This window comes from Eleutherodactylus coqui, chromosome 7, assembly GCF_035609145.1.
Source record: "Eleutherodactylus coqui strain aEleCoq1 chromosome 7, aEleCoq1.hap1, whole genome shotgun sequence".
In the NCBI taxonomy this organism is placed as follows: Eukaryota; Metazoa; Chordata; class Amphibia; order Anura; family Eleutherodactylidae; genus Eleutherodactylus; species Eleutherodactylus coqui.
Genome location: NC_089843.1, coordinates 174,987,989 through 175,013,274, shown reverse-complemented (window position 1 = coordinate 175,013,274; position 25,286 = coordinate 174,987,989). Strand labels below are relative to the sequence as shown.

At 45.9% G+C, this 25,286-nt stretch overlaps 1 protein-coding gene across 2 annotated transcripts in view; it reads right to left on the bottom strand.

Annotated features, from left to right (window-relative positions):
• Positions 1 to 4,058: 4,058 nt before the first annotated feature.
• The window catches only part of HPGDS (hematopoietic prostaglandin D synthase), a 77,820-nt gene continuing 56,592 nt past the window's right edge, over positions 4,059 to 25,286 (bottom strand). For both annotated transcript variants that reach the window (XM_066574033.1, XM_066574034.1), the window contains exons 5-6: positions 19,728 to 19,820; positions 4,059 to 4,405 (exon numbers count right to left, since the gene is read on the bottom strand). In XM_066574033.1, coding sequence (XP_066430130.1) covers positions 4,241 to 4,405; positions 19,728 to 19,820 — 258 coding nt within the window. In that variant the 3' untranslated portion in view covers positions 4,059 to 4,240. The remainder of the gene's footprint in view (positions 4,406 to 19,727; positions 19,821 to 25,286) is intronic.

Here is a 25,286-nt window from a genome sequence, read left to right as displayed (position 1 = left end):
TCTGGCTCCTGAGCACCATAGGCTGAGGAGGCAAGGTTTACTGGACAAGGTAATTGGAATATATTTTTGAGGTGGATACTTTCGGACTTTTAAGAAGCGGTTCAAAGTCTGGAAAAATTTTCACACTGGTATAGACCCCAGGTTCCGGACCCGGATAAACCTGACCTATCAAAAATTTTAGAATTTTTGCAGGATGGTCTGGACATGGGTCTTAGCCCCAGAACTCTAAGAGTTCAGGTCACAGCTCTGAGCTTAGTATTTGATCGCCAGCTAAGCAAAAATAGTTGGATTTGTAGATTTTTGGAAGGGGCCGACAGACTTAAAGGGGTTGTCCCGCGAAAGCAAGTGGGGTTATACACTTCTGTATGGCCATATTAATGCACTTTGTAATGTACATCGTGCATTAATTATGAGCCATACAGAAGTTATTCACTTACCTGTTCCGTTGCTAGCGTCCTCGTCTCCATGGTGCCGTCTAATTTCAGCGTCTAATCGCCCGATTAGACGCGCTTGCGCAGTTCGGTCTTCTCCCTGGTGAATGGGGCCGCTCGTGCCGGAGAGCTGGTCCTCGTAGCTCCACCCTGTCACGTGTACCGATTCCAGCCAATCGGGAGGCTGGAATCGGCAATGGACCGCACAGAGCCCACGGTGCATCGTGGGTGAAGATCCTGGCGGCTATCTTAGTAAGGTAAGTAAGAAGTCGCCGCAGCGCGGGGATTCGGGTAAGTACTAAACGGTTTGGTTTTTTTTTTAACACATGCATCGGGTTTGTCTTGCGCCGAACGGGGGGCCTATTGAATAAAAAAAAAAAACCCGTTTCGACGCGGGACAACCCCTTTAAACCTTTCATCAGGAAGTCTATTCCGGCCTGGGATCTTAATCTAGTTCTGGATAGCCTATGCTAGCATCCATTTGAACCAATTGAGTGTATATCTCTTAGAAATCTGTCAATCAAGATGGCTTTCCTGACAGCCATAACACCTGCTAGAAGGGTTAGTGAATTTCAGGCCCTATCCTGTAGAGCAGGAGTCCCCAACTCCAGTCCTCAGGGACCACCAACAGGTCATGTTTTCAGGATCTCCTATAGTAAGAACACCTGTGGCAATGTCTGAGGCACCGACAATAATTACATCACCTGTGCAATACTGAGGAAATCCTGAAAACATGACTGGTTGGCGGTCGCTGAGGACTGGAGTTGGGGAACACTGCTGTAGAGCAGTGTTCCCCCAACTCCAGTCCTCAGGGACCGCCAACGGAAACCCCGACTGGAAACAAATAGGTGTCCGTTTCACAATAGAAGTGAAGGGCCCCATTTGGTGGCCGGTTTATAAGGTTCTTGATTGATTGTTATACAGAATTGTTAACAGATGGCAGAAGGATTGTAATGTCATTAGTATTATTTGTCTAATACAGATCTGTAGTTGCCCAATAGCAAATAGCCATATGGAGGCAGAAATATAAAAAAAAAGGTCCTGCGGTTACCACCTTCCCTAGGAGCTGCCTGTGTTGCTGCACCTGGAACAGAGATTTTGAGTAGATGACCTCCTGTGTAGCTGAGGATGCTTCCATTAGCAGATGACTTTCAGGTGTGTGTGACACCTAGTTTTATCATTGAATGAACATCCTTAATGGATCTGGGGAAGAAATTGTAACTTTTCAGCCAGTCTTGGGTGGAATCACCTTGGATAACCTATTTGATTCCAACTTTGCCTTAAGGCTTCTTTGTCACGAGCATATATCAGCCGCCATACGCTGCGATCTGATGCATTGGAATCCTGAGACGTAAAAGCTTTCAGCCAGGCCAATATAGCACCAGGTGTTTTTTTTACATCGGGCCCAAAAGATAGACCTGGAACTATCTTTTCGCCCAGAATACTTTAGCCGCTGCATGGGCTCCTCTGCTCTCCTCCCCACTTGCTCTTTGCAGTGGAAGGGGGCAGAGCTAAGCCCGTCCCGTCTTCTCCCATTGCTGGATGGCTGTGGACAGGAGCAGAACTAGGCTGTGTGCTGAGCTCCCGCGCAGTGCTGCTGTGTGTAATGGGAGGGATGGGGGTGGCGCTTAGCTCTGCTCCCTCCCATTGCAAAGAGTGAACAGGGAGGAGGGAGAGGAAAGGGGCAACGGCATGGTGACCTCGCCGTATATACCTCGGCTGATCATAAAAAAAAAAAAAACCCCGCTGCTTGATATACACTCATGGGAAGGGAGCCTAAAACTACAAGAATACAAAATAATGGGGAAGGCTCTTTGTTGTCATCAGGTCCTAGGTCTAAATCTTTAGTGTACAGGGTCTGGAAGTGTACGAGGTTTTTCTCCCCCACATTTGCCCTTGAGCTTTAGTGAATATGGTGTTTAAAAAATAAAATAAAACACCCAGTGGAGCTACTCCAGTGGCAGGAAAGTGCAGTGGTTGTGGAAAAATACTTATCCTAATTATGTACCCTGGTGATGAAGTTGTAAAAGAGGTATGTTACATGGGAAACTGGGTGCAGCCAGGCCAGTATCCATACAACCCCGTGGGTTGACGTATAATAAATGTAGTGGTAAAGGTCAAGTTAAAAAAAAACTGGAACTAAGGCGCAATCCTGAGATGGAGATGTATATATACACAAGTCTTTGGTCATGAAAAAAAAAAAATCTGCTTTATTTGCTAAAACCAGCCAGCTATTAGTTGATTTAGTTGCCATGATTAGGCTATGTCCCTTTTTTTTGGATGAACCAAGATATTTTCAAACAGTTTTTTAAACCGTAAATGTGCCACAAAGCATGTAGGTTTTCTGGCACAATTTATACCAGAAAACTGGCCCATTTGGAGTGGTAAATCTGCCCCATTGTTTACAGTAGTTGGTGACACGAGACTGCTAGAGATGAATTATGAATAGAGAATCATTTTCTCTACTTCACTGTGTGTACCCTTGTTCCCAGTAGGCTGTCATATCCCAGTTTATGAATTACCTGAAGTTTACCTTGTACTATTAATGTTTGTCATGACGCTTCTCCGTGTTCCCCAGGAACATTGACACTTGTAGCTTACTTAAAGGGGTTGTCCCGCACCGAAACGTGTTTTTTTTTTATGTAATAGGCTCCCCGTTCGGCGCGAGACAAACCCGATGCATGTGTTAAAAAAAACAAACCGCTTAGTACTTACCCGAATACCCGCGCTGCGGCGACTTCTTCCTTACCTTACTAAGATGGCCGCCGGGATCTTCACCCACGATGCACCGCGGGTCTTCTCCCATGGTGCACCGTGGGCTCTGTGCGGTCCATTGCCGATTCCAGCCTCCTGATTGGCTGGAATCGGCACACGTGACGGGGCGGAGCTACGAGGACCAGCTCTCCGGCACGAGCGGCCCCATTCACCAGGGAGAAGACCGGACTGCGCAAGCGCGTCTAATCGGGCGATTAGACGCTGAAATTAGACGGCACCATGGAGACGAGGACGCTAGCAACGGAACAGGTAAGTGAATAACTTCTGTATGGCTCATAATTAATGCACGATGTACATTACAAAGTGCATTAATATGGCCATACAGAAGTGTATAACCCCACTTGCTTTCGCGGGACAACCCCTTTAAGATGAGTGGATAGATTCTCAAAAAAAAGCAGTACTATGAAGCATTAGACTGGGATGGGGTATTGGTGGTTACATAGCCACCCTTCTACATGGAACATTTATAGGCCATCAAACTTTCAGTAGCGCCCCTGTGACCTGTTTCTCTCTTCCCCCACTGAGCGGAGTGTAGACAAGTTGCCGCCAGATACCACATCTTTTATCAGTGGAGATTCCATGCAGATTCAATGGTTCGCCTGTCCCATTGAAATCAATGGCTGGACCTGATGCTTAATGTGTTTGGCACCTTTTAGGTGCTCATTAAAAATTAATTAAATGAATCTAAAGGAGGAAGGCTGGCACTAGACACACAACTACTCTTGAAATGTGCAGTTGTAGAATTGGGTCTTTGCTAAAGCCTAAATGTTACTAGGTTTTGCTTTGCATAACACCACAGAATAAGCAATAGTAGAAGAGGAATGGAAAGCCTTCCACTGAAGAGAAGAGTCATACAGGCATGCACATCAACTTTATTTAGTAATTTGCTGACATTTCCTCCATTTAATAAACATGGATATTTTTCTATAGCTCAAAGTGTAATTAACAGCCTCTAAATAAAAGGGATCACAACATTCTGTGGCCTTTAGTAACTGCAGCAGCATCTTCATTGTTACATTGCACTGAATGCTATATCAATAGGGTGTCTCTGGTCTTCTCTTTATCCATGCTGCAATCGCTGGTAGCTCCCTTACCCTTTGCTTGAGAGCGAAAAGATTTGGATAATCTTTGCAAAAGTCAGATTGGTAATACTCAATGGTATCACTGCAGACCTCCCAAAAGAAGTCAGCCCAGGTTACCTGGTGAGAGAAAGAGAGAGTTACAGTCTGAGAACATACATACATAACAAAAATAGTTCTAATAAAAAATAAGCAGAGATGCCATAAAATGCCAAGATAAACTGCTGCTAATCTAGTAAGAACTGTACACCATGGTAAAAAGATCTCATATCCAGCTCCCACTGTCTGTGAGGCTGATAATGGAATGTTAATGGCCTTGCAGACAAACATAGAATAAGAGAAGAGAATAGAACTAAAAAACTGGTAGTGGAGAAGGCGCAACACTCCAGGTTAAAGCACATAGGAAGTGATCAAAGGTTTTGGAAACTTCTCCTTTTATTTAACAAAGTACGTGATTAGCTTTTGAAAACGCATTTCGGGGATAACCCCTTCGTCAGTTCAGCTGGTGTTTAAAACATACAAGCTATAAAATACACATTACCTCCCACTCTGCCTTCTAGAGGGTGGGAGAGTAGAAAAAAAAAAACTAAATATATTATACGTATTTGTTATATAAACTCATGCGGGTACTCATGACTGTATGTCTTATATATATATATATATATATAATATATTATATATACACACACACACTCATGAGTACCCCCCCCCCCCCCCCCCCCCATTAATGCAGTCATACAAATGTATAGACCAGCTACAGCTAGGATTAGGCTAAATGGCACACTTTCATCATCTTTCACAATTTTAAATGGGGCTAGACAAGGTTGCCCTTTGTATTCCTTGCTCTGTCTTTAATCCAAACTATAAGACAACACCAGGAATTTATGTTAAGGGTTTTGGTGTTAAAGGAGAATACTATGCAACAGCAGCATTTGCAAATGACCTAATTAATATGTCTGACCCTATTTCAGAGATCCCCGCACTCACATCTTTATGTGATACTTTTTGACGAAGCTGTTTAAATTTAAAATCAACTGGGCATAAATATCTCAATAATTGAAACTGTACAACAAAAACTCCCTATTGGCACAACAATATATCATATTTTCTGGCATAAATCTATGCAGACAATGGCCAGATCTACTATCATTAAATTATTTTCCTCTCCTGCAGTCTTGCAGAGACACCCTTTCTCCTTGATCTGCACCTGTTACAGGGTTTTTCTTTCTGATCCACAACATAAAAGGCCTAATTTTTCCCCAAATGTAACTACTTATTCCAAATGCTCTTTTTCTCAATGCAAAAATAAACATCACTAGGGGTCTGGGGACTCCCAATTTACTAATATACTACCAGGCTTCTCTGCTTATGAGGACTATCGACTGGGTCCACAACTGGATAGAAAGCTCTGAATTGCATTGGAGCAGCAAATATCTGTTCACACCGAGATCAGCAATCTTGTATTGTGAGTTATCCTAGGCAGCCTAACATATCTTAAACTAAAGTTACTCTGAATGCTTGGTCTAAGTATCACCAGACCTTTTGTCCTTGCCCTTCCCCAACGACACTGATTTCTGATTTTTACAGACTCATGAACTTCCACTAATAAACTCCCTCATAGCTCTCATATACCCTTAGATTCCATTATAAAGGATGGAACTCTAGTATGGTACTTTTTAAAACTCACTTCCTCCAATATCTTGCACTAAAGACGACAACTCTCTCAATAAATAGTCGGGGACCACTTGATAGAGGTTAAACACAATTTGAAAAGACGCTCTTCCACTTAAAATATCCCTCTAAGCTGTTCTCAACCCTTTACCAATCAGTTTTGTGTAAAGACATGCCATTGAAACGCTTTTTCATATTCCTCTGGGTGAAGGAGCTTGGGACTTCCTTATTTGAGTATCTGTAAAATATCTTATGGCCCATTTAAATGCATCAGAGTGCAGGAAAATTTATATAAAACTAGCTTACCCGTCGCGCGTTGCTGTGAAGACAGACAGACATACATACATACATTCGTTTTTAAATATCTAGATAACAACCAATCACAGCGCAGCTTTCAAGTTACCTCAGCGGTATAATATATAACAACCAATCACAGCGCAGCTTTCATGTTACTTTAGTGGTATAATATATAACAACCAATCGCAGCGCAGCTTTCATGTAACCTCAGTAGTATAAGAAATAGCAACCAATCACAGCACAGCTTTCATTTTACCTCAGCATTCTCAATATGCAGCAATTGTCAAGCGAAACGTTCGGCGGATGCATCATTTTGTAGTTGAACACGCCTCCCGTTGCTCGTAATGCCTTTTGCTTTCGTGCTTGAGATGGAAATCAAACGATCTTTGTCTGGGGGGCATAACTGTTGACGATGCTCGCACGCACGCCACCTATCATAGATAGTTGTGCTATGCCAGTAATCTTCCCAGAAGTGTACTCAACAACTTCCCAAAGTTTTATGGCGATTGAATGAATGGTGTAGTAATGCATAAAGGACAGACAGACAGACATACATTCATTTATATATATATATAGATGACATCAGGAAGTGAGAGAATTAGATTCCGTACATAAAATTTGGACGCTAATTCTTTTGCGCATAGAATTGAATAATCGAGTTGGGATCCATTAGCTTTTCCTATTTATGACATAATCAATGCTCGTGCCAAATTTCACGTTTCTATGACACCGGAAAGTGAGAAAATTACATTCCGTACGTAAAATTTGGATGCTAATTCTTTTGCGCATAGAATTGAATAATCGAGTTGGGACCCATTAGCTTTTCCTATTTATGACATAATCAATGCTCGTGCCAAATTTCAAGTTTCTATGACATTGGGAAGCGAGAAAATTAGATTCCGTACGTAAAATTTGGACGCTAATTCTTTTGCGCATAGAATTGAATAATCGAGTTGGGACCCATTAACTTTTCCTATTTATAACATAATCAATGCTCGTGCCAAATTTCACGTTTCTATGACACCAGAAAGTGAGAAAATTACATTCTGTACGTAAAATTTGGACGCTAAATCTTTGGCGCATAGAATTGAATAATGGAGTTGGGACCCATTAGCTTTTCCTATTTATAACATAATCAATGCTCGTGCCAAATTTCACGTTTCTATGACACCGGAAAGTGAGAAAATTACATTCTGTACGTAAAATTTGGACGCTAATTCTTTGGCGCATAGAATTGAATAATGGAGTTGGGACCCATTAGCTTTTCCTATTTATGACATAATCAATGCTCCTGCCAAATTTCACGTTTCTATTACATTGGGAAGCGAGAGAATTCGATTCCGTATGTAAAATTTGGATGCTAATTCTTTGGCGCATAGAATTGAATAATTGAGTTGGGACCAATTAGCGTTTCCTATTTATGACATATTCAATGCCCGTGCCCAATTTCATGTTTCTATGACATTGGGAAGCGAGAAAATTAGATTCCGTACGTAAAATTTGGACACTAATTCTTTGGTGCTTAAAATTGAATAATCGAGTTGGGACCCATTACCTTTTCCTATTTATGACATAATCAATGCTCGTGCCAAATTTCAAGTTTCTATGACATTGGGAAGCGAGAAAATTAGATTCCGTACGTAAAATTTGAACGCTAATTCTTTGGAGCTTACAATTGAATAATCGAGTTGGGACCCATTGGCTTTTCCTATTTTTGACATAATCAATGCTTGTGCCACATTTCAAGTTTCTAGGACATTGGGAAGCGAGAAAATTAGATTCCGTACGTAAAATTTGGACGCTAATTCTTTGGTGCTTAGAATTGAATAATTGAGTTGGGACCCATTAGCTTTTCCTATTTATAACATAATCAATGCTCGTGCCAAATTTCATGTTTCTACGACATTGGGAAGTGAGAGAATTCGTGGCAGTGATGGAAATCGAATGATCTACGTGGGGGGGGCGTAACTGTCGACGCTCGCACGCGCGCCATTTATCATAGGATAGTTGTACTATGCCTATAATCTTCCCAGGAGTGTACTCAACAACTTCCCAAAGTTTCATGGCGATCGGATGAATGGTGTAGTAGCGCATAAAGGACAAACAGACACACACAGAGACAGACAGACACACACACACACGCGCATACATTCAATTTTATATATATAGATAATCTTTAGCCGGTATACCACCCCTACACAGACCCATCAGTACTATCCTTCAACCTCTCTGCTGGAGATGTAACCAGGAGCCCAACATATAATTTACATATTTGGTGGCAATGTTCATCTCTCAGGCCATTCTGGAATGAGGTAATTGAGTTTTCAAGTTATACATGCTGAATTGAAATTAACATACCGTCACAGACAAGACTTTCAATGGGTATGTTGAGAAGTACTAACAACCAGGCAAACAAAGGTATCTTTTCTAAGGGCCAAATGTCTAATTCCTCCTCTTTGTAGGACATGATATCCTTCTGTGAATAACTGGTAGACCTCATGGAAGAGACGGCTGCCTTAACACTTTTATCTGATCTGGGATTCCTGGCACAAATTTTGAATATTTATGATTTCCTAAACTTTTAGCCTCGTCCAACCTAATATCCTGAAATAACTAGATGAGGTTAGAGTGGCATGTGTGGTGCACTCAACCCACTTTTCCATTCATTTACTCAATTCTCACTCCCTCCTCTCCCCATATGCCTGTTATTCATGGTACTTCTAGGCACATTTTAATACCTAGTCTATCGTACTACTTCATGTTTATTCAAGCATCTTCTTTTTGACAGATTTGAACTTTGTTTTAGTTTTATTATGAGCCCGTTTACGGTTTTACAAAATAAAAAACAAAAAAAAAGCCTTTAAAAAGAATTTTACATGGCCAAATGATCAGGTGAACATATTTGTAAGAATGTTTACTTGCCCAATCATTGGGCTTTGTGTAGGTGCCTCAAACGCGTGTCTATCAGATGATTGCATTCATGCAGCGTATCTTTCTGTCTACTGCTGCCATTGATTAAATTCTATAGGATATAAACGATCACAAGAACGATTGTTGGTCCCTGAAAGATTCTGAACTATCCTGTGTGAGAGCCAGATAAACAAGTGTTGATCTCATTGATCGACACTCGTCAAAAGGAAAGAATCTACTGGTGTAAAGAATTTTAAGGATATGTTCACATATAGTGGAATTGGTACAGTTTTGTTTTTTTTTAAAGTGTAGTCTACTGCAGTTCAGCACCAAAATCCGCAATGCAAATGATGCTGTGGAGTTTGGTGCAGATCAGCAAGAAAAACTGCTATGTGTGAACACACCCTAACACAAGTTACTTAAGCTGACCATACACTTTAGATGGCAGAGAGTCAAGAGGAAAGCTGTTAGCCAAGTGTGCCTTTGGCAGCAACTTACTCCCCTCTCCCCAATGAGAACAGACAACTCTAGTAGCCATTTATCTCACCTGAGAATAAAAGGATGGGGAATGTTGAAATTCAAAATACCCAACCCAATGTGGCTTTTCATTGAAGTGGGTGGAGAAAGCAGTAGCTAGTAATTTGATTCCAGAGCAAAGTACATCATTTAATGTTTCCTTGAATCATCAAGGAAAGGTCTTTATTTGCAATAGACCGTCCCTTCAAGTAAGTCGACTTTTTTTCCATCACTATATCCATTTATATTCGATAGACCCTTTGAACATGGAACAGATATGTAGATAATGGAAAATAAAAACTAGAAAAAATTCCCGAGACCCCTTGAGTGTCCTTGGATCCTCCCTGTACGATGCCCTGATGGAGTGTCTAACCTACTAATTTAATACATGTGAGGGGACTTTAAACATAGTGGACTACCTGATTGGCTGATTACTAGAGATGAACGAGTACCAAAATGCTCGGGTGCTCGTTACTCGAGACGAACTTTTCGTAATGCCCGAGAGCTCGTTTCAAGTAACGAACCCCATTAAAGTCAATAGGAGACTTGAGCATTTTTCAAGCTGACCAATGCTTCGCATAGGGGAGTTTGTGTGAAACACCTGAAAACATCAGAAAGTCATGGAAACACCACAGAAACAGATAGGGAATGGCAGGGGCAGCATTCATGGGTGCATCTGAGGCTTCCAGGTCCCACTATTAAGCCAAATTGGGGGCAAGAGCCTGGCGGTCACCCCTCTAACAATTTACTTGGGACAGACCATAAGCAGCAAGGCACGCGCTGGCACATCTTAGCTAAGCATCACACTAGCTGCAACCAAGGCCAATCACCACCTGCGGGTAACACCACTGCTTCTTCTCTTGTGTTACATGCTGGCATTGCTGTCAAACCCCCCGCATGAGCCTGCCTCCACAGCACACACAAAATTTTCCCTGCGCAGCGTTCAGCTACCCTCATGCCACACCACCCTCATGTCTATTTGTAAGTGCGTCTTGGATGAGGAGGAACCGGAGATACACACTGCAGAGGGTTGGCAGGCCCTGGTAGCGACCCTTTTTGAAAGCGGGGGCGATAGCCAACAATGCTGATGAGATTTGATGATAAATTAATGTACGATCATAATTCCAATCCCGTGCCACCTCCATCACAAAATTGTCAGGAGCCGCAAACATGGGCATAAAGGGGACTCAGATGCCACAATTCTACACATCTCCACAATGCAGCAGCGCATACTAACACCAAAGATTGGTTTGAAGCAGGAGGTGTCGCAAAAGTAGCCACCACAGGTATAAAGTGACCCAGTGAAAGTCTCAAAATCAGTTAAGCTTCCTGTGATTGCTCCAATCCAGTATCTCGGATAACTGTGGTAATTTGTAACACGAGAGATAATACATGCCGACTAGCACTGTTCCCCAGACCCCAAGGAGGAGGAGGTGGCATAATAAGCCTGAGAAACTGTTACTGGGGTAGGACCCGCAATACTCTGTGTGGGAAGCACGGGAGCGGGCCCAGGGTCAGACTTGATCCCAGCCTCCACCTGGTTGACCCAATGTGCTGTCAGTTACGGTTCCTTTTATTGCTCCAAAGATTGGATGAACCATGAAGAAGTTCTACAGGCCAAACCTGGCGCAGTTTCACCCCCCCCCCCCCTCCCCAGGACCTCAGCCTCCGCCCACACCCCCAGCAACTGTGGGCATAAAGAGGAATCGGATGCTAGTACTGCTGTGAGCATCTCATTAATTCAGTTATGCTTCTTTTGATTAGTCCAAACCAGTGTCTCAGCTAACTGTGGTAACACGAGAGCACATACATGTCGACCAGCGCTGATCCCCAGACCCCAAGCAGGAGGGGGAGGTGGCATAATAAGCCTGAGAAATCGTGACCGAGGTAGAACCCGCAATCCTCTGTGTAGGAAGCACGTGAGTGGGTCCAGGGTCAGGCTCGGTCCCAGCCTTCACCTTGTGTGGCCCAATGTGCCGTGAGTTACATAGCTATGGGAAACCTATGTGTACCCACACAATTCATTCTGTGTGTGTCAGATAGCTGAACAGCACGCTGGGAAGCCTTTGTGCACCCACAGCATGGGCGAGCCCATGAAACCCAAGAAAAGTATTAAACATGAAATAATTAGAGTGCACAAAAAAGGCAGATTTTCACCCTGCCCAGGACCTCGGCCTCTGCCCACCTCTGCCCAATTCACTCTTTGTATGTGTCAGAAAGCCTTTTGCAGCCTACCCAAGTCATTCAGTGTATTAGTGCCAGATAGCTAAACACCGCTATGGGAAACCTTTGAGCACCCACAGCATAGGTGACCCCATGAAACCCAAGGAAAGTATTAAACATGAAGAAATTAGAGGGCCCAAAGATGGCAGTTTCACCCCACCCAGGACCTCGGCCTCCGCCCACACTTCTGCCCAATTCATTCTGTGCATGTGTCAGATAGCTGAACACGGCAATGGGAAAGCCTTTGTGCACCCACTGTATAGGCGAACCCATGAAACATTTCTGTAGCAAGAGTATAGGCGAACCCCTCAAACCTTTCTGTAGTAAGTGTATAGGCGGACCCCTGAAACATTTCTGTAGCGAGTATAGTGGGTGCAGGTCGGGAGGCGCTCGTGCCTGCATCCTGGGAGGGGGATTGGATCTGTGTGGCAGGTTGTAGCATAGGGGAAGAGGCAGTGGTGTGACCTGGAGGTGGTGAATGGCCTTTGTTCCACCTCGTGGGATGCTTGGCCATCATATGCCTGCGCATGCTGGCGAGACTGGTAGTGGTGGCTCCCCAGCTGATCTTGGTGCGGCACAGGTGGCACACCACTGTTCGTCGGTCGTCCGCGCTCTCACTAAAAAACATCCACACATTTGAACACCTAGCCCTCTGCACGGAGGCTTGCCACGAGGGGGTGCTGTGGGAAACAGTTGGGGAGGGGGGGATTATTTGCTCTGCCCTGCCTCTCCCTCTGGCCACCCCACTGCCTCTTCCAACCTGTCCTGCTGCTGTACTTGCCTCCCCCACTGAAGCCCTGTTTTCAGTAGGCTTAGCAAGCCAGGCGGGGTCAGGTCACCTCATCGTCCAGCAGCTCTTCCTCTGAATCCTCTGTCTGCTCCTCTCGGACTTCCTGCCCGTACAATGACCTCACTTACAGACAACTGTGTCTCATCATCCTCATCCACAAAAAGCTCTTGGGACAGTTGCCGGAAGTCGCCTGCCTCATCACTTTGTAAGCCGTATACCGGGGTGGGCTCCCTAGGATACAGCGAAGTCACAGACAAGGAAAACGTCTCCGACATCAGTTCAGGCGCACACCAAATTTTACTAAAGCACGTGACCACAAATAGGTAATCAACAAAATTCACATGAGGCCCTTGTGCTGTACAGCGCTGTACTCCCCAAATGTGTGCTATGAAAATAGACTATGTTTTTACCTAACGGGCAGGCCTCAATAAACCGGCCCCTTGTTACCTATTAATACCGCTACTCCGGAACAAAGGAAAGGGAGAGTGATCTCCAAGTAGATCAATACCGTCTCGAAGTTGAGGTCGCCCAGACAATGCTGCATCAACCACTGAAATGTCCCCGGGGCATTAGTCAGGCCGACCGGCATCATGTTAAACTCTTAGAGTCCCATGAGTTCGATGAAGGCTGTCTTTGCCTTGTCCTTTTCGGCCACGGGCACTTGCCAATACCCGTTGGCCAGGTTGAGAGTTGAAAAGAACTTGGCATGACCCAGGGAGGACAGCGACTCTTCAATCCGTGGAAGAGGGTAGGCATCCCAAATGGTCTGTGCATTTAGCTTCCGGTAGTCTACACAGAACCGAAGACTCCAGTCTTTCTTCCGCACCAGGACCACTGGGGCAGCCCAAGGGCTCTGACCCTCCTGTATCACCCGGTTTTCCAACATGCTGGCCACCATATTTTACTTCTTGGTACATCTTGGGTGGGATCTGTCTGCACCGCTCCCTGATTGGTGTGGCATCGCCGGTAGGGATTTCGTGTTCGATACCAGAAGTACACCCGAAGTCCTCATCATGCCTGGAGAATGCCTCCTGGAATTCCCACAGAGTCTCCTCCAGAAGCGTCTGTTGCCCCGGAGTCAGGGCCCGGAGATCCACCCCCATTAGGGCCATAATCACTCGACCGTTCCACTCCGCCATCGGGGCCTCTCTTTGCTTGACCTTTACTGCAAAGGTCCAGGCTGTAGCATGAAGCCTCTCCGCCGAAGGATATCCCCCTCAGACACAAACTTCGGCCAACAGGGTATTTCCAGGAATAGTCAACTCACTGTCCAAAACATTGAAGCAGCGTACTGGCACACATCCATCCTTAACAGTGGCAGGAGCCCAAGCTACCAGGGGACGGGCCGACCTTTCCCCTTGGGGGCGGGCTAGATCAAAACTTCCAGCCCATTCAGCTTCCACCCAGCATTAAGATTTGTGCCGGTCGTGGAGGGATCTTCATCGGGGCCCTCAGTGGTACCTTCACGCACCCAATAGCCCCATCGTACAAAGTGCCTTTTTGCAGACAGAAGGTTTTGCAGCATGTGGTGAGGAGCTACATAGTCGGCCGATGTGAGGTGGCCCGCTGCCAGTATTTAGGCCCTTCCTTGGCATAAAGATGTTAGTTTAGGTCTCTCAGCATGTTCATTCCCAGTGTTCCATCTAACCCTTTCCTCGAGGGGTGATCCACCAGTACGACCCCCTTCCTGCCAATATTTTGCCCAAACAGGCAGACCCGCATCCAGACTATGCTTCGTAAATCCATCTCCCCATTATTTGCAGCCATCAATCTGATGACACTCCCATCTTCCGGCTCCATCATGTGGCCGAAGTGTCTCTCAAAGAACTCAAGAGGCATCAGGGTGCACTCCGACCCAGTATCAACTAGATAGCATGCTTTGTTGCCTACCATCTCAGCTTTCATAACAGTGCTGTTAGCATACAGAATGCTATCATCGCGTACGGGACTTAAACCTTGATGAACCACCGCAAGACGCCCTGTTACTGTGGTGGTGAGGAGTTTAACGGCGGCTCGGGGCTCCACCTGCATCGGACTCTCTCTGGCGATATGGCCATACTGTCAGCAGTACCAGGAGAGGGGTCCCCGTGATCTCCAAACACTAGAAGGACCTATCTTGGTAGGCCTGCGCACCCAGCGTATCCTTGATGGAACCAGGTGGGGTGGTGGGACCATTTCCAGAGCCTGAGGTGACCCCGCTTTCATCTGGGACACTTTTACTCAGCGTTCTCTCAACTCTGTCTACACAGCCTCGACTATATCCTTTATGGACTCCGAGTCTTCCGGACTCGATTGACCTCTGGTCACTCCGGTGCTACTTACAGCTTTCACAGCCACAGGCATGGGCTCCTCTTCCCTCTCTACTGCACCCAGGTAAACCTGGTAGAACGTCAGTTCAGGTGTCGCCCGGGCTATCTCTTGCATCTTGTCCTGCAAGAACTTATTGGATAACCCCATTATGAACTGGTCGCGTAATAGCCAGTCAACCTCCTGGAAGGCTCCCACAGCCTCTGCATCCCGCCGCTGCATTTCATTCAATGTCTCCTGTAGGGCATTAGAATATTGCATCAAAGTCTCCTCCTGCTGTGACCGATTGAAGTACTGGCTTCGCAATTGTGCTACCTTGGTGCGCCCCCCCTTGAGCTCCTTCCAGCAGGGACAATACTTTGTCTAAGGTGTCCCTCTCTGACTCGGGCCGCACCATTACAGTCCGTCTTACATCACCCTCTAAGGCCCCCCAATGCTATCTCCGCCTGCAGCTCAGGGGTCAGGTTGCACATATTAACCTTGCTACGCACCCTTTCGGCCCAGTCCTGCAACGTCATGTTTTTTCCGTTGAATTTGAGGAGTTGCTGTATTAATGCCCCAACTTACAAGTATCCTACCTGGGCTAAAGTGACAGGCGCGGGCTGTAATGGCAGTGCTGGGGCACCCTGAGCTGAACCCTGGGCAGGTGCTACTGGATTAATTCCTGCTGCTTTCCCGTCCATAACGGTCGCTGAATCCTGCCGACTACGCCAAGTTGTAAGCTGTGTACCAGGGTGAGCTCCCCAGGATACAGCGAAGTCAGAGACAAGGAAAACGTCTCCGACACCAGTTCAGGCACAAACCAAATTTTATTAAAGCACATGACCACAAACAATAGGTAAACCAACAAAATTCACATGAGGCCCCAAATGTGTGCTACGAAAATAGACTATGCTTTTACCTAACGGGTAGACCTCAATAAACTGGGCCCTTGTTACCTATTAATACCGCTACTAAGGAACAAAGGAAAGGGAGAGTGATCTGAGTACCGGCGGTGCCGCACAACAGCTTAAAAACTTAACCACACTGACTCTATCCCCCCAAACCCAATACAATAAGGAACATGTATTTGTACTGAAGTGTGGCCTGACACGGTCCATAAACCTATCTAATCTAACTACAGGCCCAAACGCAGCCACAAGTAACTTGGCACCAAAATATGGTGTCTTGTGTGCACGTAGTTTTATTACTGGTCTGGTCTGCTGTATGATCAGCCAAAGAGTCCAGACAGATGAGGGGCCCCTCCAGAAAAGTGTGCGGTACCGCAGAGACCAGTTACTCACTTTCTCAGCGACATCCAGTATTGCCCACACAATATCCAGTCTCGCTCTGGTTGTTCAGCAACATCCCTGGAAGCAAGTCTTCTCCCATCGAGCGGGCATCTTGTCAAAATCTGAATCCGCTGCAGCTCCGGTCCCCTCAGTACACGGCGTCCTTCCCTCTTCCGTAGCTCCACTCAGATGACTCCCTCGACCAACTGTCACCTTACAGTGTATGCACGCTTTTTATTTTCTCTCCTCCCGTGCGCACAGGCTACCATGGCCCTGTCACCATAATCTTTGCTGTAGAACAGCGACCTCTTGTGGACGAATAATAAAACACACAGCAGAGGACTATATACATTAACAAGAACAATGTACACATATTGGAGGCTGTCTTACCCTCTTACAACCCGGACTCAGGGAAATTTCCAAATGTTGGGCATCGGTCACGACAAACTCCTCAGGTGGGTGAGGAACCGTTTTTTCCGAATCAGGGAAGGGACCCAAGAACAGTTCCTGGGAGTCTGCCTGCTCAGAATCTCTCCTTTTCGTGGAGTGACGAGGCTGGGAGGAAGGAGGAGCAGCCAGAGGATTCAGAGGTGCAGTCCCTAGCATGGTAGGAGTGGACTGCGTAGAAGACTGGGCGTTCGATACATTGCTGGACGCGTTATCCGTGATCCATGACAGGACCTGCTCGCACTGCTTTGCTTGTAATAAAGGTCTACCACGCGGACCCGCAAAATGTGAGATGAAGCTGGGGAGCGGAGAGGCGCAGCACTCTCCTAATCCCTCAGCAGCCGACTCTGATTCACCCCGCCCAGGACCTCGGCCTCTGCCCACTCCCTTACTTGGACGTCCACATCCTTGACCCTTACCCCTACTCCTCATCATGTCGGATAAAGGATAGAGCAGGGCCCAAATAAATTAACCCACTATATAGCACTGAGAACTGGGGCTAATTTACCGCACACAGAGACTTGTAGATACCAGAGACTCTATGCTGTGACAGAAAAAAATTAAACCGCTGTCTTGCGCTGATATCTAGGGGTAATTTACCGCTCACAGAGACTTGTAGATGAGAGACTGTAAGAGAATTACGACTAGTTCACCCCACACAGCGAATGGGAGATGTGAGATACTCTGCACTGGCCCAGCCAACAATTAACTGACTGTTTAGCGATGAAAACTATGGCTAATTCACCGCACACAGAGAATGGTAGATGTGAAATGCTCTGCACAGGCCTAGATGCTTGAAAACAAAATTTGTGCACTACTGCTTCCAGCCAGTCAAAAAAGTTATGCACACAATGAGGAGTAGCCCTAAAAAGGACTGTTGGGTTCTTGAAGAAAGGATTCTCCCTACTATAACACTTTCCCTATCTCAGCAGCAGCTCTTTCCCCAACCTCTGCCAGCATGCGTCTGTGGTGAGCCGCGGGAGGCACCAGTTTAAGTATTCGGCGGTCACCTGATCCCGCCAGCCACTCACTGCTGTAAACGTGCAGAGCACTGGCACGTCACAGCAGGAAGTGGTAATGCCTTCCCTACATGTTTAGTGGCTAAAAAAAAAAAAAATTGTGCTAAACATGCAGGGAGGGGAAGTGAAATTGACTCGAGTACCGCGTGGTGCTTGACTCGAGTAACGAGCATCTCGAGTAGCCTAATACTCGATTGAGTATCAAGCTTGGATGAGTGTGCTCGCTCATCTCTACTGATTACCTGTTTGCGCCAGGTGAGTCTTTTTTCATTATTTCAGAACACCCCATTTTTTATTATAAGTTCTGAGGCCCTGTCCCCTTTCTTAATTTGTTCTCAATATACAGAATTGTATTGCACGATAAGAAAGCTTTGCTAGATGGACAGTAAATATTTTTGTTAAATCCCTTGAGTCAAAGCTGAAAGTCTACACTTTATTCCCACCTCAAATGCTTCATTTTAAGTCTCTAGTTGTAATATTATAGAGGCTAAATTATGATTGTATTATTGTAAATTATTAGATGAAGTCAAAGCCCATAAATATTTGGACAAAGTCCTCCAAAAACATGAAACCATTGATTGAATAGTTCAACAATTTTAATTAAAATGGGATGCTGAAATAATTCTGTAAATGCCCAGTTACGCTGGCCAATCATCATCATGATTACCTTGATTCCAAACAATCGTAATAATAATTTCTCAGTGTGAATGCAGGAAAAGATCAACCATAATTGGTAAGTGTACATTCCTATCTAGCAGGTGGTTTTCGTAAAAGGTTAGAAAAATGAAGATGACCACTACACTCCAACTGTAAGGTGTGTTTATGCACCAGAATATGTGCAACATTTCAACCATAATAAGTTTTTGTCAAGCATCATAAGGGCTATAGCTAGCCATTCATTTATTGGCTGTGATTGGCTCATCAAGTCCCATCTGTGATTGGATGAGGCCACGGTCTTCAGTCAATCCCAACAATCTCTTGCTGCAAGCGGGGTATGCAACCCACATTACCAGGAAGAGAATGCTCTGTCAGCGCTGAAGGACGACACGGAAGACTGCCAGAGCGCCTAGAGAGCAGTGAGAGGGACTGGAACAGTGCGTGCTAGGTAAGTATTAAGACACCGCCTCTTTGGGGACAAAAAATTAATATAAGACAGTGTCTTATTTTCGGGGAAACATGGTAGCAATAAAACAGTCCTTGTTGCCTATAGGACTCAGCCAGAGCTCAGCTTCCATTTCTTGTAAGACTCTGGAAAAAAGCAAGCAGCACGGTGATTGGTTCCTATGGGTAACAAGGACAGTTTGGGCAATTTGTTTCTCGTATTAGCAGTACATATAGAAATAAAATCAGAATGCGCCCCTAAAGCAGTTTTAAATATACCAATAAAAGTGGAAGGTGAAATATGACTCACCTGGTGCTCGAAGGGTTAACCCGTTAGCCTGGGAAAACCCTCCGTCACCTGTTGTCCACGACAGCTTTAAGAAGTTTTTTTCATCTACATTCTCCTTGGTAGAGGAGAGGCGTCCAGGGTATTCAGGAATATCACTATATACAATTCAAAATCTACCCGCGCCAAAAATAGAAGTTTAGTTCAGGTTGGCGTGGGTATATTTTGAATTGTATGTAGTCATATTAGCAGTAGATAGATACCGTATTTCCCTGAAAATAAGACAGTGTCTTATATTAATTTTTGCTCAAAAAGATTTAACTTTTTACATCTATAGCTGCCTGGACACTATTTAAATAGACTTTTTTAACTAACTGTAAGCTGAGCTTAATTTTGGAGTAGGGGTTATATTTCAAGCATCCTCAAAAACCCTGAAAAATCATTTTGCGTCCTCAAAAATCCTGGAAAATCACGCTAGGTCTTATTTTCAGGGAAACAGGCTATTATTTTTTTTTAACCTAGATTATTTTAACCATACCATTTCTTCAGTATGGCAGTTTTCTTACAGTTGTTTCTTAGCATTAAAATTAAAAAGTGTACTTACATAGTCACCAGCGAACCACTTTTTATCTCCCAATTCCTTTTCCAAGTTAGAGCAGACAGAAGCACCAGTTTTAGCAATGTACTCCTTAATGGCCTAGAGAAATGCACATTTCTGATTATTGTTGAACATGGAGGCACATACATTTTATAAACGATGAACCATATGAGGAAATTATTAACAGCATTGTATTTTGTAAGTTGAATAACGAAGTGGTCATCTAGTTTTATCCTGAGTGGTGGGTTTGGAGGCAAAAATCTGCTTAAAATTAGGTAAATTCTGCATTGTGTTGCCAACATTCCTTGAGAATATTCTACATATACTATGGTAGATTTGCTGATTAAACCATTTACTACCTGCATAAAGGCCTGAACAAGCATTCATGCGAGCACTTGTTAATTATTGTCCCTGTAAGCAGTGCAGCGACTAGCTGACAAACGAGAAATGCTACAAAAAAAAATAAAGCAATGAAAATAGCTTGAAGAAGGCCTGCTATAGGCCGAAACGCGTTGCTGTGTACTGCTTCTGAAATCACTTAAATAAATAGAATCTCCGGCATACCACCCGGTGCAGAGTAACACCTTTTTTTTTCATTGCTGTGGTGCAGTAGGGGGGTTCCAGGGAGGATTCCACCTAAACCAGTAAGTGATTTATTATATCATTAGATTAATATATATCACTTTGCTAATATATTGCTCTACTTTTATAGTGTAGTGTATTAGGACTAACATTTCTCATTTTCCTTAACCTATTAGACCCAGCGAAGACCCAATTGGCTGTTGTAGATGGCAGAACCCGAGGCCATTATTCGGCCTCTGGCTGCCATGGTAACCATAGTCACCTTGCAAACACTTCCTGGTAGGGTCTATGGGATAAATGAGGGAGCCCCCTTCCTCTCCAAACACTTATATTCCAGAGTTGGCATTGTTAGGATATATGTATTAGTGTCATGCAATGCAAGTCTATATAACAGATTTTCAATGAGCGTATTTCAAATCTAGATCACAAGGGGGAAAAAAAACATTACAGAATCCTCGCCGAGTCTACTGCACAAGGATTAGCCCCACTGAATTCCACATTCAGCACAACAGCATATCAGCACAAACCATGCCAACTGTTAAGCACAGTGGTGGAGGGGTGATTATTTAGGCTTTTTTGAAGTCACAGGGCATAGGCACCTTGCCGTCCTTGAGAAAGTCATGAGCTCTTCTGTATATTAAAGTATTCCACATTAAAACGTGAGGCCATCTATCCAAAGCTAAGCTTGGCCGAAACTGGGTCATACAACAGGACGATTCCAAACACAGCAGCAAATGTACATCAGATTGGCTGTAAAATAAATGATTCAAGGTGTTGCAACAGCCCAAAGTCCAGACCTCAACCCAATTGAAATAAGGTTGCATGACCTTAAAAGAGCTATACATAAATGAATGCCCACAAACTTCAATGAACTGAAGCAACGTTGTAAACAAGAGTGGGCCAAAATTCCTCCAGAACAATGTAGTAGACATTCCTCCAGAACAATGAAGTCATACAGAAAATAATTACTTCAAGACATTGCTGCTAAAAGTGGTTCTACAAGCTATTGATTCATGGGGTTTATTTAATTTTTCACAAACTGCATCCGCATTTTGGCCTAACTTAATAAAACAAATAATTACATGGTAAAATTTGTCATGTGTTGTATCTACCTAATAACAAAACCTTCTAAGGACCACATTTTTATTATGTCCAAAATATAAAACTACAGTATTCCAAGAGGGTGTGTTTAGTAATTCTCATGACTGCTGTTACAGTACTAGTAGTGTGCACAGGTACGCACGGCGTAGGACTCCCTGACCCTCACCCACGCCGAGTTCCCTTCCTGGAGGTAGCCCCAAAGGTGGACAGGACCGGAGGGATAAACAACTTCAAAAGGGATTTATGAAACACCCTCCAAGAACCCGGTAAATCCAACTCCTAAGCTAGAGGATTAATGACTCGCGTTATGGTAAAGAGACCGATAAAACGCGACGCAAGCTTTGCGGAGGGGAGCTTCAATTTTAAATTCTTCATAGACAAATAAACCTTCAAACCGACCTCAAATGGCTCAGACACAGTGGACCTTTTACAACTACGTAGTTGCATACGACTAGAGCTGAGCGAACGTACTCGTCCGAGCTCAATGCTCGCTCGAGTATTAGGGTACTCGAAAGGCTCGTTACTCGAGACGAGCACCATGCTGTACTCGAGTCAATTCCATTTCCTTCACTGCATGTTTTGCGCCATTTTCTGGCCAATAGACATGCAGGGAAGGCATCACAACTTCCTCCTGTGATGTTCCAGTCCTATCCCAGCCCCTCTGCAGTGAGTGGCTGGCGAGATCAAGTGACCGCCGAGTATTTAAAGCAGTCCCACCCGCTGCTCGCCTCAGACACACGCTGGCAGAGATTAGGGAGAGGGCTACTGGTGCTAAAGGGAGAGTGTTGGCGTCTTCAAGAACCCCATTGGTCCTTCTTAGGGACACATCTGACCGCGTGCATTACTGTTATGACTAGCTGGGAGCAGTTTTGCACAAATTTTTTTTTTTTCATCTCGGGCTGTGCAGGCCATTACAGCTATAGCGTTCTCAGTCTGCAGTCTATTATACAGAGTATAGGGAAAATGCTGCTGAGATACGGAAAGTGGTAGTGTAGGATCCGGTCTACAAGAACCCCAACAGTCCTTCTTAGGGCTACCTTTGACCGTGTGCATTACTGTTGTGGCAGCTGGGAGCAGTTTTGCAGTTTGTTTTTTTTTCTTCATCTTGGGCTCTGCAGTCTATTGCGTTGTCAGTCTGCAGCCAATTATACAGAGTATGGGGTCAGTACTGGTCAGGCAGGGACAGTGGTAGTGTAGAATCATGTCAACAAGTACCCCAAAAAAGCTCCTCCATAGGGCTACCTGTGAGCGTGTGCATTACTGTTGTAGTGGCTCACTATTAGCCAGCTAGGCCTTTCTGCAGCCCAGCGTATAATTTTTTCGGCCTACAGTGTGCGTTACATAACCGCTGTGACCCTCCAAGTGCAGGCCAATAATTGCCTAATTTTTTACACCGCCTTGTGCGTCCGTCAACTTCACGCACAGCGTACGCCCACAGCTGCTGATAGAGGGAAAGACATATACACGCTATCTAGGCGGCTGGTTTAAAAAAAAAAAATAAAAATGAAAAAAACACTCCTCCTTAGGGCTACCTGTGAGTGTGTTCATTACTGTTGTAGTGGCTCACTTTCAGCCAACTAGGCCTTTCTGCAGCCCAGCGTATAATTTTTTGCGGACTGCAGTGTGTGTAACATAACTGCTGTCAGCCTCCAACTGCACGCCACTAATTGCATAATTATTCAGACCACTCTGTGTCTGCTCTATTGGTAATACACCATGCTGAGGGGTAGGGCTAGAGGATGTGGACATGCTGAGGGGTAGGGCTAGAGGACGTGGACCCGGACGAGGACCCGGATTTCCAAGTGAGGGTGTGGGCATAGGCCGAGTTCCTGGTCCAGGAGAGAGGAAAGTTTCTGGGGTCCCCAGCTTCATATCACAATTTTTGGGTCCACATCGTAGACCTTTATTACAAAATGAGCAGTGTGAGCAGGTCCTGTCGTGGATGGCAGAAAGTGCATCCAGCAATGTCTCCAGCAACCTGTCTTCTACGCTGTCCACTGCTGCAACTCTGAATCCTCTCGCTGCTGCTCCTCCTTCCTCCCAGCCTCCTCACTCCATGAAAATGACACATTCTGATGAGCAGGCAGACTCCCAGGAACTGTTCTCGGGCCCCTGCCTTGATTCGGAAAAAATGATTACTCTCCCAACTGAGGAGTTTGTCGTGACCAATGCCCAACCTTAGGGAAAGTTCCCGGGGTCTGGGTGATGAGGCTGGGGACTTCCAGCAACTGTCTCAAGAGCTTTCAGTGGGTGAGGTCGATGAGGATGATGAGACACAGTTGTCTGTGAGGTAGTAGTAAGGGCAGTGAGTCCAAGGGAGGAGAGCACAGAGGATTCGGAGGAAGAGCCGCTGGACGATGAGGTGACTGACCCCACCTGGTTTGCTAAGCCAACTGAGGAGAGGTCTTCAGAGGGGGAGGCAAGTGCAGCAGCAGGACAGGTTAGAAGAGGCAGTGGGTTGGGCAGGGGTAGAGGCAGGGCCAGAGCGAAGACTCCCCCAACTGTTTCCCAAAGCACCCCTTCACGCCAAGCCACCCTGCAGAGGCCTAGGTCTTCAAAGGTGTGGATGTTTTTCAGTGAGAGGACGGACGACTGACGAACAGTGGTGTGCAACCTGTGTCGCGCCAAGATCAACCGGGGAGCCACCAGTACCAGCCTCACCACCACCAGCATGCGCAGGCATATGATGGCCAAGCACCCCACGAGGTGGGACGAAGGCCGTTCAACGCCTCCGGGTCACACCACTGCCTCTCCCCCTGTGCCCCAACCTGCCCCTCAGATCCAACCCCCCTCTCAGGACACAGGCACGAGCGCCTCCCGGCCTGCACCCACACCCTCACCTCCGCTGTCCTCGGCCCCATCCAGCAATGTCTCTCAGCGCAGCATCCAGCTGTCGCTAGGGCAAGCCTTGGAGCACAAGCGCAAATACGCCACCACGCACCCACATGCTCAAGCTTTAAACGTGCACATTGCAAAATTGATCAGCCTGGAGATGCTGCCGTACAGGCTTGTGGAAATGTAGGTTTTCAAAAACATGATGGCGGCGGCGGTCCCACGCTACTCCGTCCCCAGTCGCCACTATTTTTCCCGGTGTGCTGTCCCAGCCCTACACCAGCACGTCTCCCGCAACATAAATCGTGCCCTCACCAACGCGGTTACTGGGAAGGTCCACTTAACCACGGACACGTGGACAAGTACTGGCGGGAAGGCGACTATATCTCCTTGATGGCACACTGGGTGAATTTGGTGGAGGCTGGGACTGAGTCAGAGCCTGGGATTGCACACGTCCTACCCACACCCAAAATAGCGGGTCCTTCCTCGGTTTGGGTATCTGCGGTGGTCTATGCCACCTCCTCTAAACCCTCCCCCTCCTCCTACGCAACCTCTACCTCTCAATTAAGAAATGTGAGCAGCATGTCGCCAGCAGTCGGTGTGGCGCGGCAGCACAGCGGTGGGCAAGCGTCAGCAGGCCGTGCTGAAACTACTCAGCCTAGGTGACAAGAGGCACACAGCCCCTGAGCTGTTGCAGGGTCTGACTGAGCAAACCAACCTCTGTCTTTCGCCGCTGAGCCTCCAACCGGGCATGCTCGTGTGTGACAACGGCCGTAACCTGGTGGCGGCTCTGCAGCTCGGAAGCCTCACACACGTGCCATGCCTGGCCCACGTCTTCAATCTGGTGGTTCAGCGATTTCTGAAAAACTACCCGCACTTGTCAGACCTGCTCGGCAAGGTGCGCCGCGTCTGCGCACATTTCCGCAAGTCCACCACGGACGCTGCCACCCAGCGGACCCTGCAACATCGGTTTAATCTGCCAGAGCACCGGCTGCTGTGCGACATGCCCACACGGTGGAATTCTACGCTCCACATGTTGGCCAGGCTGTA